The sequence below is a fragment of the Salmo salar genome, chromosome ssa11 (assembly GCF_905237065.1).
Source record: "Salmo salar chromosome ssa11, Ssal_v3.1, whole genome shotgun sequence".
NCBI lineage: Eukaryota > Metazoa > Chordata > Actinopteri > Salmoniformes > Salmonidae > Salmo > Salmo salar.
Window position 1 is genome coordinate 44103505 of NC_059452.1, and position 15804 is coordinate 44119308.

At 46.1% G+C, this 15804-nt stretch overlaps 1 protein-coding gene across 27 annotated transcripts in view; it reads left to right on the forward strand.

Moving 5' to 3' along the window:
* Positions 1-13425, forward strand: part of LOC106599863 (liprin-alpha-1) — a 93225-nt gene extending 79800 nt beyond the window's left edge. For 5 of the 27 annotated variants that reach the window (XM_045689610.1, XM_045689616.1, XM_045689614.1 and 2 more), the window contains 10 exons: positions 3827-4027; positions 4636-4698; positions 6901-6927; positions 8126-8301; positions 8729-8844; positions 10365-10540; positions 10696-10764; positions 11064-11244; positions 11464-11531; positions 11856-13425. In XM_045689610.1, the coding sequence (XP_045545566.1) occupies positions 3827-4027; positions 4636-4698; positions 6901-6927; positions 8126-8301; positions 8729-8844; positions 10365-10540; positions 10696-10764; positions 11064-11244; positions 11464-11522 (1068 nt within the window). In that variant the 3' untranslated portion in view covers positions 11523-11531; positions 11856-13425. Of the gene's footprint in view, positions 1-3826; positions 4028-4635; positions 4755-6900; positions 8302-8728; positions 8845-10364; positions 10541-10695; positions 10765-11063; positions 11245-11463; positions 11532-11855 lie in introns of those variants that run through there. The other 22 variants (XM_045689621.1, XM_045689624.1, XM_045689625.1 and 19 more) reach the window with 17 other exon arrangements.
* The last annotated feature ends 2379 nt before the right edge of the window (positions 13426-15804 follow it).

The following is a 15804-nucleotide window of genomic DNA, read 5'->3' on the forward strand; positions in this document are numbered from 1 at the left end:
CATACAGTTTGTTGACTGTGTCCAGCTCTAATAAACACCAGAATGAGACAGTCATACAGTTTGTTGACTGTGTCCAGCTCTAATAAACACCAGAATGAGACAGTCATACAGTTTGTTGACTGTGTCCAACTCTAATAAACACCAGAATGAGACAGTCATACAGTTTGTTGACTGTGTCCAGCTCTAATAAACACCAGAATGAGACAGTCATACAGTTTGTTGACTGTCCAACTCTAATAAACACCAGAATGAGACAGTCATACAGTTTGTTGACTGTGTCCAGCTCTAATAAACACCAGAATGAGACAGTCATACAGTTTGTTGACTGTGTCCAGCTGTAATAAACACCAGAATGAAACAGTCATACAGTTTGTTGACTGTGTCCAGCTCTAATAAACACCAGAATGAGACAGTCATACAGTTTGTTGACTGTGTCCAGCTCTAATAAACACCAGAATGAGACAGTCATACAGTTTGTTGACTGTGTCCAGCTCTAATAAACACCAGAATGAGACAGTCATACAGTTTGTTGACTGTGTCCAGCTCTAATAAACACCAGAATGAGACAGTCATACAGTTTGTTGACTGTGTCCAGCTCTAATAAACACCAGAATGAGACAGTCATACAGTTTGTTGACTGTGTCCAGCTCTAATAAACACCAGAATGAGACAGTCATACAGTTTGTTGACTGTTCCAGCTCTAATAAACACCAGAATGAGACAGTCATACAGTTTGTTGACTGTGTCCAGCTGTAATAAACACCAGAATGAGACAGTCATACAGTTTGTTGACTGTGTCCAGCTCTAATAAACACCAGAATGAGACAGTCATACAGTTTGACTGTCCAACTCTAATAAACACCAGAATGAGACAGTCATACAGTTTGTTGACTGTGTCCAACTCTAATAAACACCAGAATGAGACAGTCATACAGTTTGTTGACTGTGTCCAGCTCTAATAAACACCAGAATGAGACAGTCATACAGTTTGTTGACTGTGTCCAGCTGTAATAAACACCAGAATGAGACAGTCATACAGTTTGTTGACTGTGTCCAGCTCTAATAAACACCAGAATGAGACAGTCATACAGTTGGTTGACTGTGTCCAACTCTAATAAACACCAGAATGAGACAGTCATACAGTTTGTTGACTGTGTCCAGCTGTAATAAACACCAGAATGAGACAGTCATACAGTTTGACTGTCCAACTCTAATAAACACCAGAATGAGACAGTCAAGGAGCATCAAATTCCCCAAAATGATAGAGGATCTTTTTTCCTTTTTTTTTGCCAATTTTGATGGTAAGGAAATATAAATAATTTTCATTGCGGACCTCGTTGAAGACCGAATGCAGCCCCTGGGTTAAACACTAGTAGGGTCCTGCATCTCCCCTGGGTTAAACACCAGTAGGGTCTTGAATCTCCCCTGGGTTATACACCAGTAGGGTCCTGCATCTCCCCTGGGTTATACACCAGTAGGGTCCTGAATCTCCCCTGGGTTAAACACCAGTAGGGTCCTGCATCTCCCCTGGGTTATACACCAGTAGGGTCCTGCATCTCCCCTGGGTTAAACACCAGTAGGGTCTTGAATCTCCCCTGGGTTAAACACCAGTAGGGTCTTGAATCTCCCCTGGGTTATACACCAGTAGGGTCCTGCATCTCCCCTGGGTTATACACCAGTAGGGTCCTGCATCTCCCCTGGGTTAAACACCAGTAGGGTCCTGCATCTCCCCTGGGTTAAACACCAGTAGGGTCCTGCATCTCCCCTGGGTTATACACCAGTAGGGTCCTGCATCTCCCCTGGGTTAAACACCAGTAGGGTCCTGCATCTCCCCTGGGTTAAACACCAGTAGGGTCCTGCATCTCCCCTGGGTTAAACACCAGTAGGGTCCTGCATCTCCCCTGGGTTAAACACCAGTAGGGTCCTGCATCTCCCCTGGGTTAAACACCAGTAGGGTCCTGCATCTCCCCTGGGTTATACACCAGTAGGGTCCTGCATCTCCCCTGGGTTAAACACCAGTAGGGTCCTGCATCTCCCCTGGGTTAAACACCAGTAGGGTCCTGCATCTCCCCTGGGTTAAACACCAGTAGGGTCCTGCATCTCCCCTGGGTTAAACACCAGTAGGGTCCTGCATCTCCCCTGGGTTAAACACCAGTAGGGTCCTGCATCTCCCCTGGGTTATACACCAGTAGGGTCCTGCATCTCCCCTGGGTTAAACACCAGTAGGGTCCTGCATCTCCCCTGGGTTAAACACCAGTAGGGTCCTGCATCTCCCCTGGGTTATACACCAGTAGGGTCCTGCATCTCCCCTGGGTTAAACACCAGTAGGGTCCTGCATCTCCCCTGGGTTATACACCAGTAGGGTCCTGCATCTCCCCTGGGTTATACACCAGTAGGGTCCTGCATCTCCCCTGGGTTAAACACCAGTAGGGTCCTGCATCTCCCCTGGGTTAAACACCAGTAGGGTCCTGCATCTCCCCTGGGTTATACACCAGTAGGGTCCTGCATCTCCCCTGGGTTATACACCAGTAGGGTCCTGCATCTCCCCTGGGTTAAACACCAGTAGGGTCCTGCATCTCCCCTGGGTTAAACACCAGTAGGGTCCTGCATCTCCCCTGGGTTATACACCAGTAGGGTCCTGCATCTCCCCTGGGATAAACACCAGTAGGGTCCTGCATCTCCCCTGGGTTATACACCAGTAGGGTCCTGCATCTCCCCTGGGTTAAACACCAGTAGGGTCCTGAATCCTGGAATCTTCTAAGTGGGATTTTTAGAAAGTTACTCGGGTTTCGCAACTCTAGACTCTAAAGCAGGGATGGGCAACTGTCAGATCAATCCCATCCTCCCGTCGGGGTCTCAACTTACTGTTGACAGTTAGATAAGTAGAATACACAAGTTGCAATTTCTAAATTTGGTTGTGCATAAGCAGTTTTTCTGCTCATGTCATTCACTGATAGTCAGTCAATTAGCCCATGTCAGCAAACAGAAATGTTTAGGCTGCTAAGTGAGTTTTGTGGGCAGCTATCTAAACTTGTTATCATGTGCATACACATTCAAAACACAAAAATAACCCCAAAATAACCCAAGCATGTCTTCTTTCTCCTGTCCCCTCTCTGCCCTCCCCTGCCACCTCTGTCCCCTCTCTGTCCCCTCCCCTGCCATCCTCTGTCCCCTCCCCTGCCATCCTCTGTCCCCTCCCCTGCCACCTCTGTCCCCTCCCCTGCCACCTCTGTCCCCTCCCCTGCCACCTCTGTCCCATCCCCTGCCACCTCTGTCCCCTCCCCTGCCACCTCTGTCCCATCCCCTGCCACCTCTGTCCCCTCCCCTGCCATCCTCTGTCCCCTCCCCTGCCATCCTCTGTCCCATCCCCTGCCATCCTCTGTCCCCTCCCCTGCCATCCTCTGTCCCTCCCCTGCCACCTCTGTCCCCTCCCCTGCCACCTCTGTCCCATCCCCTGCCACCTCTGTCCCCTCCCCTGCCACCTCTGTCCCATCCCCTGCCACCTCTGTCCCCTCCCCTGCCACCTCTGTCCCCTCCCCTGCCATCCTCTGTCCCCTCCCCTGCCATCCTCTGTCCCCTCCCCTGCCACCTCTGTCCCCTCCCCTGCCATCCTCTGTCCCCTCCCCTGCCATCCTCTGTCCCCTCCCCTGCCACCTCTGTCCCCTCCCCTGCCATCCGCTGTCCCCTCCCCTGCCATCCGCTGTCCCCTCCCCTGCCATCCGCTGTCCCCTGCCATCCGCTGTCCCCTCTCTGTCCTCCCCTGCCACCTCTGTCCCCTCTCTGTCCTCCCCTGCCACCTCTGTCCTCCCCTCTGTCTCCTCTGTAGCTGTGGGTGGGTATGCCAGCCTGGTACGTGGCGGCATGTCGTGCCAATGTGAAGAGCGGTGCCATCATGTCTGCCCTGTCGGACACAGAGATCCAGAGGGAGATTGGCATCAGTAACCCCCTCCACCGCCTCAAACTGAGACTGGCTATCCAGGAGATCATGTCTCTCACCTCCCCCTCTGCCCCCCCCACCTCCAGAACTGTAAGACACACACACACACGACAACACACACACACATGGGAACCCATACACACGTGAAGCATACACACAGACACAGCAAAGATACTGGTAGCTCCAAAATGAAGACCTTCTGAAGAAGTCCAGTGCAGACGTGGACCCTGGAGGACCCTGCCCTCTTCTTCCTCTCCTCCTGATTGGAGCATGCTACTGTCACTTCTCTAACCAGCTAATAGCGTTTCTAACTGTAACCTTTCCACCAATCAGAGTTCACGGCACATCACTCACTCACTCACAAGGACTGCCCTGATTGGGGCCTCTCTCTCTCTTTCTCTCTCTCGTTCTCTCTCTCTGTGTCTCTCTCGCTCTCTCTCTGTGTCTCTCTCTGTGTCTCTCTCTGTCACTCTGTCTCTCTCTCTCTCTCTGAATCATGTGATGTGATAATAACAATGCTGTTTGGTCTTATTTTCCTTCCCATCCTCCCTCTGTTCTTAATATAAACAAATCCTCACACCCTCTCCTCCTTCTCTTCACTCTGCTCCTCCCTCTCCTCTCCCTCTCCTCTCCCTCCTCCTCCCTTTCCTCTCACACGCTTGCATCACTGGTGACTCTTGGGGTTGTCACATGATCAGTCCACGGGGAACGTGTGGGTCACGCACGAAGAGTTGGAGTGCCTTGCGGCCACGCCCTCCACGGTTAGTCTCCCCAAGCCATTGGGCAGTCACTGGCGCAGGCGACTGCTAGTGATCTGGTTGGTAGTTGGGTGTTACTCCCTGTCTGTACTTTTCTCACGGCCCTGTTTGTCCATGTCTGTGTCTTGGTTTGGGCTTTTGGTGTCAGTACGTGTGTTTTTTGTGTGTCTGTCAGTTTGGTTGAAGGCTGTCTGTCAGTTTGGTTGAAGGCTAAGTTCAGCACAGACTTAGCTTTTGAACAGAAATGACTGGTTAACATTAGATTTGTGTTGTCTTTATGTTCCAGGCCTAATTGCTACACAGTACAGTGCCTTGCTAAAGTATTCATCCCCTTTGGCTTTTTTCCTATTTTGTTGCATTACAACTTGTAATTTGGATTTCATGTAATGGACGTACACAAAATAGTCCAAATTGTTGAAGTGAAATGAAAAAAATAACATGTTTCAGAATATGTACAAAAAAAGGTGGTGCATGCATATGTATTCACCCCTTTTGCTATGAAGCCCCTAAATAAGATCTGGTGCAACCAATTACCTTCAGAAGTCACACAATTAGTTAGATGGCACACAGGTGGACTTTATGTAAGTGTCACATGATCTCAGTATATATACACCTGTTCTGAAAAGCCCCAGAGTCTGCAACACCACTAAGCAAGCAGCACCATGAAGACCAAGGAGCTCTCCAAACAGGTCAGGGACAAAGTTGTAGAGAAGTACAGATCAGGGTTGGGTTATAAAAAAAAATATCAGAAACTTTGAACATCCCACGGAGCACCATTAAATCCATTATTAAAAAATGGAAAGAATGTGGCACCAGAACAAACCTGCCAAGAGAGGGCCGCCCACCAAAACTCACAGACCAGGCAAGGAGGGCATTAATCAGAGGCAACAAAGAGACCAAAGATAACCCTGAAGGAGCTGCAAAGGTCCACGGAGTATCTGTCCATAGGACCACTTTAAGCCGTACACTCCACAGAGCTGGGCTTTACGGAAGAGTGGCCAGAAGAAAGCCATTGCTTAAAGAAAAAAATAAGCAAAATACATTTGGTGTTCGCCAAAAGGCATGTGGGAGACTCCCAAAACATATGGAAGGAGGTACTCTGGTCAAATGAGACTAAAATGTAGCTTTTTGGCCATCAAGGAAAACGCTGTCTGGCGCAAACCCAATACCTCTCATCACCCCGAGAACACCACCATGTTTTTATCAGCAGGGACTGGGAAACTGGTCAGAATAGAAGGAATGATTGATGGCGCGAAATACAGGGAAATTCTTAGGGGAAACCTGATGTCTTCCAGAGATTTCAGACTGGGACGGAGGTTCACCTTCCAGCAGGACAATGACCCTAAGCATACTGCTAAAGCAACACTCGAGTGGTTTAAGGGGAAATATTTAAATGTCTTGGAATGGCCTAGTCAAAGCCCAGACCTCAATCCAATTGAGAATCTGTGGTATGACTTAAAGATTGCTGTACACCAGCGGAACCCATCCAACTTGAAGGCGCTGGAGCAGTTTTGCCTTGAAGAATTGGCAAAAATCCCAATGGCTAGATGTGCCAAGCTTATAGAGACATACCCCAAGAGACTTGCAGCTGTAATTCCTGCAAAAGGTGGCTCTACGAGGTATTGACTTTGGGGGGTGAATAGTTATGCACGCTCAAGTTTTCCGTATTTTTTTTGTCTTATTTCTTTTTCGTTCCACAAGAAAAAATATTTTGCATCTTCAAAGTGATAGGCATGTTGTGTAAATCAAATGATACAAACCCCCCAAAAAATAAATGTTAATTCCAGGTTGAAAGGCAACACAATAGGAAAAATGCCAAGGGGGGTGAATACTTTCGCAAGGCACTGTTTGTCAAGTTATAAAACTGTATTTCATTTAAACACTTTTGCTCAATGCTATATTTACAGTCCTGTTTCAACCTGGGATTTACTAATACATGTGTTACAATGGATGCTTCAACAGGTCAAACAGCAGTAATAGATATTCAAATGGATTCGAGGTCAATCCCAGGTTCATTGAGAACAGGACACTAATGTAGCCTAAAGCATGAGCTGTTGGTTGCATGTCCAGTTTCTAGTTGAGTTGTCTTAACATTAACACTGGTTAAGTAGCATGTTGATGTTGAGCTGCCGAACCCAGCACTGCCACAGTCACTAACTCTAACCCGCTTCTCTTCTCTCACCATGCTAACCATGCTAACAACAGGAGGATGACGAGGGCAGCTGGGCCCAGGTTTGCACACCCCTGTCTGTCTCTCTTTTCTCTGGCTGTGGTAGACGACGAGGACATTTCACCTTATTTCAGTTGGGCAGTTTAGTTCTTCAGTTGGACAGATGGTTGTTTCAGTTTGATTATTTCTCAGTAGTTTCAGTTGGACAGATAGTTTGTTTTCTTGCACGGATGCTCTGATAACAGTATGGCTCTTGGTCTCCGTTACCTTTAAATGTGCAGCTGACTAAAGTATCAGCTGCAAATCTGGAGGTATCGGAGAAGGAGGATATTGCAGCAGGAATAATGTAGTTACACACATAGTGATATGGCTTCTCCATCAAACGCTTGTGGTGGCAGACAGACATTGACTCAGATGTCCTGTTTAGAAGCCACAGTCAGGACAGGAGAGAATTATTACAAGCCTCTGCTGTTTAGAAGTTGTTTACAGTTGGGCTACTTCCTTCCCCTCCCACCTATCAAAACACACATCAGTCTAGTTCTCTGACCTCCCACCTATCAGAACACACACATCAGTCTAGTTCTCTGACCTCCCACCTATCAGAACACACACATCAGTCTAGTTCTCTGACCTCCCACCTATCAGAACACACACATCAGTCTAGTTCTCTGACCTCCCACCTATCAGAACACACACATCAGTCTAGTTCTCTGACCTCCCACCTATCAGAACACACACATCAGTCTAGTTCTCTGACCTCCCACCTATCAGAACACACACATCAGTCTAGTTCTCTGACCTCCCACCTATCAGAACACACACATCAGTCTAGTTCTCTGACCTCCCACCTATCAGAACACACACATCAGTCTAGTTCTCTGACCTCCCACCTATCAGAACACACACATCAGTCTAGTTCTCTGACCTCCCACCTATCAGAACACACACATCAGTCTAGTTCTCTGACCTCCCACCTATCAGAACACACACATCAGTCTAGTTCTCTCACTGGCCCTAGTTCTGATCTGTGGTCGTAGCTGCACCTAAACCTGCTGTAACTTGCACACAAACATGAACCTACAGACACATGCACACACTAGATTTTAATGGGGTGATTTCCATCACTTTCCCACCTAGCCTTTTTCTTGTTGTAATGGCCTGATAGCCTTTCATAGTGATGGTAGCCATCCCCCACTAACTTTTGACTCTTCAATAGACTCCAAACACAGTCTGACCTAGCCCCTGTCCCTCCCTCCACAGACGCTGGCGTATGGAGACATGAACCATGAGTGGATTGGTAACGAGTGGCTGCCCAGCCTGGGTCTGCCCCAGTACCGCTCCTACTTCATGGAGTCCCTGGTAGACGCACGCATGCTGGACCACCTCACCAAGAAGGACATGAGGGGACAGCTTAAAATGGTGGACAGTTTCCACAGGTAAAAGCCTCAAAATGGTGGACTGTTTCCACAGGTAAAAGCCTCAAAATGGTGGACTGTTTCCACAGGTAAAAGCTCAAAATGGTGAACAGTTTCCACAGGTAAAAGCTCAAAATGGTGAACAGTTTCCACAGGTAAAAGCTCAAAATGGTGAACAGTTTCCACAGGTAAAAGCTCAAAATGGTGAACAGTTTCCACAGGTAAAAGCTCAAAATGGTGGACAGCTTCCACAGGTAAAAGGCTGAAAATGGTGGACAGCTTCCACAGGTATTAGGAACCAAAATGGGTTACAGTTTCCATAGGTAAGGGCCAAAATAAATGGTGGACAGTTCCCACTATTAAGGGCCAAAATGGTGCCATGGACAACTAGGGACGTTCATTTTGTTTCTGTCTAAATATTTAACCAGTCAATGTGTCTGTGTAACAGGAACAGTTTCCAGTGTGGGGTGATGTGTCTGAGGAGATTGAACTACGACAGGAAGGAGCTGGAGAGAAGGCGTGATGAGACCCAGCTGGAGCTGCAAGGTAACAGCTGGGATAACGGTGAGAGAAAATGACAGTCAACCGAAGGGAGAAATGACCACACTGTTCAGATTCACTCATCATTTAGTTAGCTAAGATAATAACGCTGTGGGAGAATCTGAAGTGTCAGCAACGCTAAGATAATAACACTATGGGAGAATCTGAAGTGTCAGCAACGCTAAGATAATAACACTATGGGAGAATCTGGTGTCAGCAACGCTAAGATAATAACACTATGGGAGAATCTGAAGTGTCAGCAACGCTAAGATAATAACACTATGGGAGAATCTGAAGTGTCAGCAACGCTAAGATAATAACACTATGGGAGAATCTGGTGTCAGCAACACTAAGATAATAACACTATGGGAGAATCTGGTGTCAGCAACGCTAAGATAATAACACTATGGGAGAATCTGAAGTGTCAGCAACGCTAAGATAATAACACTATGGGAGAATCTGGTGTCAGCAACGCTAAGATAATAACACTATGGGAGAATCTGGTGTCAGCAACACTTAAGATAATAACACTATGGGAGAATCTGAAGTGTCAGCAACGCTAAGATAATAACACTATGGGAGAATCTGGTGTCAGCAACGCTAAGCTAATAACACTATGGGAGAATCGGAAGTGTCAGCAACGCTAAGATAATAACACTATGGGAGAATCTGAAGTGTCAGCAACGCTAAGATAATAACACTATGGGAGAATCTGGTGTCAGCAACGCTAAGATAATAACACTATGGGAGAATCTGAAGTGTCAGCAACGCTAAGATAATAACACTATGGGAGAATCTGAAGTGTCAGCAACGCTAAGATAATAACACTATGGGAGAATCTGGTGTCAGCAACGCTAAGATAATAACACTATGGGAGAATCTGAAGTGTCAGCAACGCTAAGATAATAACACTATGGGAGAATCTGGTGTCAGCAACGCTAAGATAATAACACTATGGGAGAATCTGGTGTCAGCAACACTAAGATAATAACGCTGTGGGAGAATCTGAAGTGTCAGCAACGCTAAGATAATAACACTATGGGAGAATCTGAAGTGTCAGCAACGCTAAGATAACGCTGTGGGAGAATCTGAAGTGTCAGCAACGCTAAGATAATAACACTATGGGAGAATCTGGTGTCAGCAACGCTAAGATAATAACACTATGGGAGAATCTGGTGTCAGCAACGCTAAGCTAATAACACTATGGGAGAATCTGGTGTCAGCAACACTAAGATAATAACACTATGGGAGAATCTGAAGTGTCAGCAACACTAAGCTAATAACACTATGGGAGAATCTGGTGTCAGCAACGCTAAGATAATAACACTATGGGAGAATCTGAAGTGTCAGCAACGCTAAGATAATAACACTATGGGAGAATCTGAAATGTCAAATTAATTCATCCTTCCCGATTTTTTAATTTATTTATTTTTTATTTATTTTTTCTACAGAGGAATTATTTTTGACTCTCTTTGGATGTGTTCCCTGATCATTCCCCAAACGTTTCTGTACCAACTGGTTACCATTTTGTGTACCCTGAGCAGACGTGCTGGTGTGGAGTAACGAGCGTGTGATCAGCTGGGTACAGGCCATGGGGCTGAAGGAGTACAGTAACAACCTGCTGGAGAGCGGCGTACACGGAGCTCTGCTGGCCCTGGATGAAACCTTCGACCACAACGCCCTGGCCCTGCTGCTGCAGATCCCCACCCAGAACACACAGGTAGGTACCCACACAGGACGTAGACACACACACACACCCTGGCAGTCAGACAGCGCTCCCAGCTGAGACGTCAGCTCTTGTCTCCTTCACTCCGAAGTGAGAGGAGACGCACTCATTCATCTACTGTCTGTCTCTCCCTCCTTCCTGTGTTGTAGGCGAGAGCAGCTCTGGAGAGTGAGTACAACAGTCTACTGGCCATCGGTACAGAGAGGAGACTGGATGAGGTGAGACACACACATATGATGGACCACACACACACTTTCTAAACCACACACACTTTTTAAATCACTCACACAAGCACACACTCACACACACACACACACACACTTTCTAAAGCGCACACACACGCACGCACAATTTAAATCCCACACACACACACACACTCTTTCTAAAGCGCACACACTCACTAACATGCGCACACACACACACTTTCTAAAGCGCACACTCACACACACACTCTTTCTAAATCACTCCTCCATGTATATCCGCATCTTTATCTCCTTCCTGCTTCCTCCTCTCTCTGAATCTCTTCCAGGAGGATGATAACAACTTCCGGCGCGCCCCCTCCTGGAGGAAGAAGTTCCGGCCCAAAGACGCCCGGGGGATGTCCCCGGGCTCAGCCGACACCCTGCCCGCCAACTTCAGACTGCCCAATAGCAACGCAGCGTCCCCCTCCACGCAGCCCAAAAGGAGCCCCATGGACGGTAGGACAAGGGGTTGGGTCCACGGGGAATGAGGGCTCATTGTGTCTGTGGCACTGCTGCGGCTTCATCTCTGTCTTGTTAAGGAGACCTTACACAATATGCTTTCAACAATGGTTTAGTGTTTTCCCAGCTCTAGTGTGTGTGGGTGTGTTATGCTGGAGATTGTGAGTGACTAACTAACAGCATGTTTCTGCATGTGGTTTTGCTGTGGGGATGCAGGGAGTCAGTCTGCAATAAAGAGGCTGGACACTGCCACAGTCAGGACATACTCCTGCTAACACTACACAGTAAGTTTATATATATATAAATACACACACACACACACACACACACACACACACACACACACACACACACTTCACAGTGGATCTCTTCTGTTAAAGCAGCTTCTTGTGCCTCTGCTTTCTTGGCTATATTAACGCATGTCTACGCTCCTCCTCTCCTCTTTCTCTCCTTCATCTGCTGCTTCTCTGTCTCTGCCCGCCCCTCTGTCTGCCCGCCCCTCTGTCTGCCCGCCCCTCTGTCTGCCCCTCTGTCTGCCTGCCTGCCTGTCTCTGTCTTTCTCTTTACCTCTCTTTCTACCTCTGTCTCTCTACCTCCTCTTCTCTTAGTTGATCCTCATTATTTCTATAGGTGACTGCTGGTTGGAGGATGAGGGGTGTGAGTTTCCCCCCATCAGGAGCAGCTGCTGACCCTGCAAGGACACTTCGCACAGAGTTGTATTGTCATCACAGAGATAAAATAACTAACAACCACGTCACCAATCTCAGTACTAGATTTATCAATCTTTATTGTTCTATTTATGTTAGCAAGCTGGTGGGACATTTCAATGGTTTTAGATTTGTTATGTATCTGTTACTTCACCCCTCTCTCCCACCTAAATGGAAAAATCCCTCTTTTCTAAAACTGTTCCAATTGTGTCCTTATCAAGGTTAACTCTCAGATGTAACTGAATGTTTTTAGATGGTCTGGAGTTTGTATATTTATATCTACAGACATTATCTAATCATTTTATATATATATATATTCCTGATCTTGTATTGACAAGATGTATGTTTTTATTTCTCTGTCCTCTGTTGTTTTTAATCATTGAACTGATGATCGGGTGACTTTAATAAGTGACTTTCTAACTGAATTGGAGCCCATTTCCCTTCTCCCCCAGCCTGTTGTTATCTTCAAGCGTATCCATGGGGATTATTTGTAAATGCAGCTCTTCTAGGACAATGAGGATATGTGAATATCAGAAATATTGCTGGAGTTCTGAATGACATTGTTTCACAAACTGCTACAACGCTGTGGTCGCTAAGCACCGGGCGGACCGTAACCACAAGGCCCTGGGTAACTGTGACGACAGGTGACACGTGAAACAACTCTCTTTCTCTTTGTTCTTTCCTGTGAAACCAAACCTGTAGAAAGACTGAAACAAAAGCCATAAACAGTAGTGAAGACCAGGGCTGTTTTCAGATGCATCGCTTGGTAAGAGACCGTTCCACTGTGTAGGATCTCCAATTCTCCAGTCAACCTCGCATGCCCAAACTCTCCATTCCTCTTTCCCTCCTTCTCATCCCTCTCTTTCCCCTGCCTTCCCCTGGAGCACCCTAACGGGAGCCAGACCTGAGCCGAAAGCGTATCGACGGACCAAGTCCACTGTGGCCTAAACTGATCCCAGCGACTAGCTACTCACCCGAGGTGGAGCGATCCACCCACAGACCTTTAACCAACATGTTGTACTACAGAGACTTTAATCAAGCCTGATGTTTTTCTTTTCTTACCTCCTTTCTCTGGCTGTCTTATTTATTCCTCATCTCCGTCGTGTTTGTTGCTTTCTCCGTTTGATTTTTAGAAGTTGCCATTTTTTAAAGCTGTTTCTGAGTGTTTTAACACAGGTTGCTGTGGCAATACTTTTTCAAGACAGATAATGTCACGGAAGCGAAGACTTCCTTTCCACCCTACATTAGTTGTTATTCCCTTTGTGATTTAGTCATTTTATAATGCACAAAGCAAATGCTGATTTTTCTTCTTTTTTTAATCTCCAGTTTTCCCCATTTGTATTCTCCTGCTCTGGTAACAAAATGATGTACAGTCTGAGTACTTAACTATTTTATCACAGTATTATTTATGGATTACTTTCAATAAAATACTGAAACTTATTTTCCACTGCCAATAAAAAGCTTAAGTCTTTGTGTTTTTAATGCATCTCTTGCCTTTACAGTCATGTTAAAACCCCCATGATAAGAGAGAAACACCTTCCAGTGACTCGGTTGGGGCTTGTACGGTTGTACACCACTATGTCCTGACGCGGGGAATACAAACTTTGATTACACACGAAGAGGAAGGAAATACAGAAACATTGTCATTTGTGGCTCACACGGTTGCAATATTCTGGTAACTTTACTTAAATGTCCCATGTTTTCCAGAAATCCTGGTTGGAGGGTTCTGGATTTCTTGTTTATTTCTGGGAATTTGAGGAAAGTTACTGGGATTTTACAACTCTGGTCGCTCAGCTGGCGCTTGCAATGCTTTGGATTCCGCATTGTCGACTTTTTATTTGGAGATTATATTTGTCCAGGGGTTGCAAGGAAATGTAGATTTTTGAGCCATATGTTTGCAGCCCGATTCTCAAAGCCCTCGTGAATTTCACAGTGAACATGAAAGTAATGAGTGACCGATGATCTTTTATAACTGCAATAAGCTGTCATCAAGATCTCTTTCTGTGGTTAAAGAGGCCATCTAGTGGCAAATTGTGTGGTCATAACTTTTTTCAATACAGCCTAAAATAGTCATTTCACTTCATCCCCATTGTTTCGAATGAATTGCTCTATTTAACAACTGCATTGTTTTATGGTGTAAAATTAAAATATATTTCCTCTTCAGTTCTTTGTACCAGTTTGACACCTATAGTTGTTGTTTGGGCGAAACCTTCCTACTGAACAATTCATGGCACCTTCAATTCTGTTCCAAACCTAGCAGAAAGAATGTCTGAGCCATTGCATGGTGCTTCAATTGTAAAAGACAAGATGACATGATTTCACAAATAACGAGCAAGTACTCGTGTGACTGGTAATGCTTCTTCATTATTCAAATGTGATTTGATTTTCAAGATGCAGAGTAATGTATATTAACGCTTAACATGGAATCGCTATTGTTCCGTTTTAAAATGTGTCCGGTGTCCAGGTTTGTATCTGTTGCAGTATGTATATAAAAGAGATGAACTGTGCAATAAAATAAAATAAACAGGTATCATTGTCCAGAAGAAACATTTCAGTTGAATGCATTCTTTCCCTAAATGGTTAGTAAAGCAAACAATAATTGTCTGTTTAAAAATCCCTAGACAAGTATTGTTTTAAACTGAGTCTACTTCAGATCACATCAAACACCAACCCTGAATTCATTCATAGTCAATTCTGATGTATAGTACAATGTTTTGGCCATTTTAGATATATTTAAAACATCTACTACAGTTGTCATTTAGTGAAGTGTTTATAGCTGGTTGCAGTGTTTATGGCTGGTTGCAGTGTTTATGGCTTGTTGCAGTGTTTATGGCTGGTTGCAGTGTTCCTGGCTGGTTGCAGTGTTTATAGCTGGTTGCAGTGTTTATGGCTGGTTGCAGTGTTTATGGCTTGTTGCAGTGTTCCTGGCTGGTTGCAGTGTTTATGGCTGGTTGCAGTGTTCCTGGCTGGTTGCAGTGTTCCTGGTTGGTTGCAGTGTTTATGGCTTGTTGCAGTGTTCCTGGCTGGTTGCAGTGTTTATAGCTGGTTGCAGTGTTTATGGCTTGTTGCAGTGTTCCTGGCTGGTTGCAGTGTTTATGGCTGGTTGCAGTGTTCCTGGCTGGTTGCAGTGTTCCTGGTTGGTTGCAGTGTTTATGGCTTGTTGCAGTGTTCCTGGCTGGTTGCAGTGTTCCTGGCTGGTTGCAGTGTTTATGGCTTGTTGCAGTGTTCCTGGCTGGTTGCAGTGTTCCTGGCTGGTTGCAGTGTTTATGGCTGGTTGCAGTGTTCCTGGCTGGTTGCAGTGTTTATGGCTGGTTGCAGTGTTCCTGGCTGGTTGCAGTGTTCCTGGCTGGTTGCAGTGTTTATGGCTGGTTGCAGTGTTCCTGGCTGGTTGCAGTGTTCCTGGCTGGTTGCAGTGTTTATGGCTGGTTGCAGTGTTCCTGGCTGGTTGCAGTGTTCCTGGCTGGTTGCAGTGTTCCTGGCTGGTTGCAGTGTTTATGGCTGGTTGCAGTGTTCCTGGCTGGTTGCAGTGTTCCTGGTTTGTTGCAGTGTTCCTGGCTGGTTGCAGTGTTCCTGGCTGGTTGTAGTGTTCATGGCATCTATTCCTCTATCCGCTGTAGTACTGTCACAGAATATTTATTTATTTAACCTTTTATTTAACTAGGTAAATCAGTTAACAACAAATTCTTATTTACAATGACGGCCTACCCTGGCCAAACCCGGACGACGCTGGGCCGATTGTGCGCCGCACTATGGGTCTCCCAATCACGGCCGGTTGTGATACAGCCTGGATTTGAACCAGGGTGTCTGTAGTAACAAGGAGCCAGATCTCTCGCAGGATGAATTAATCTGA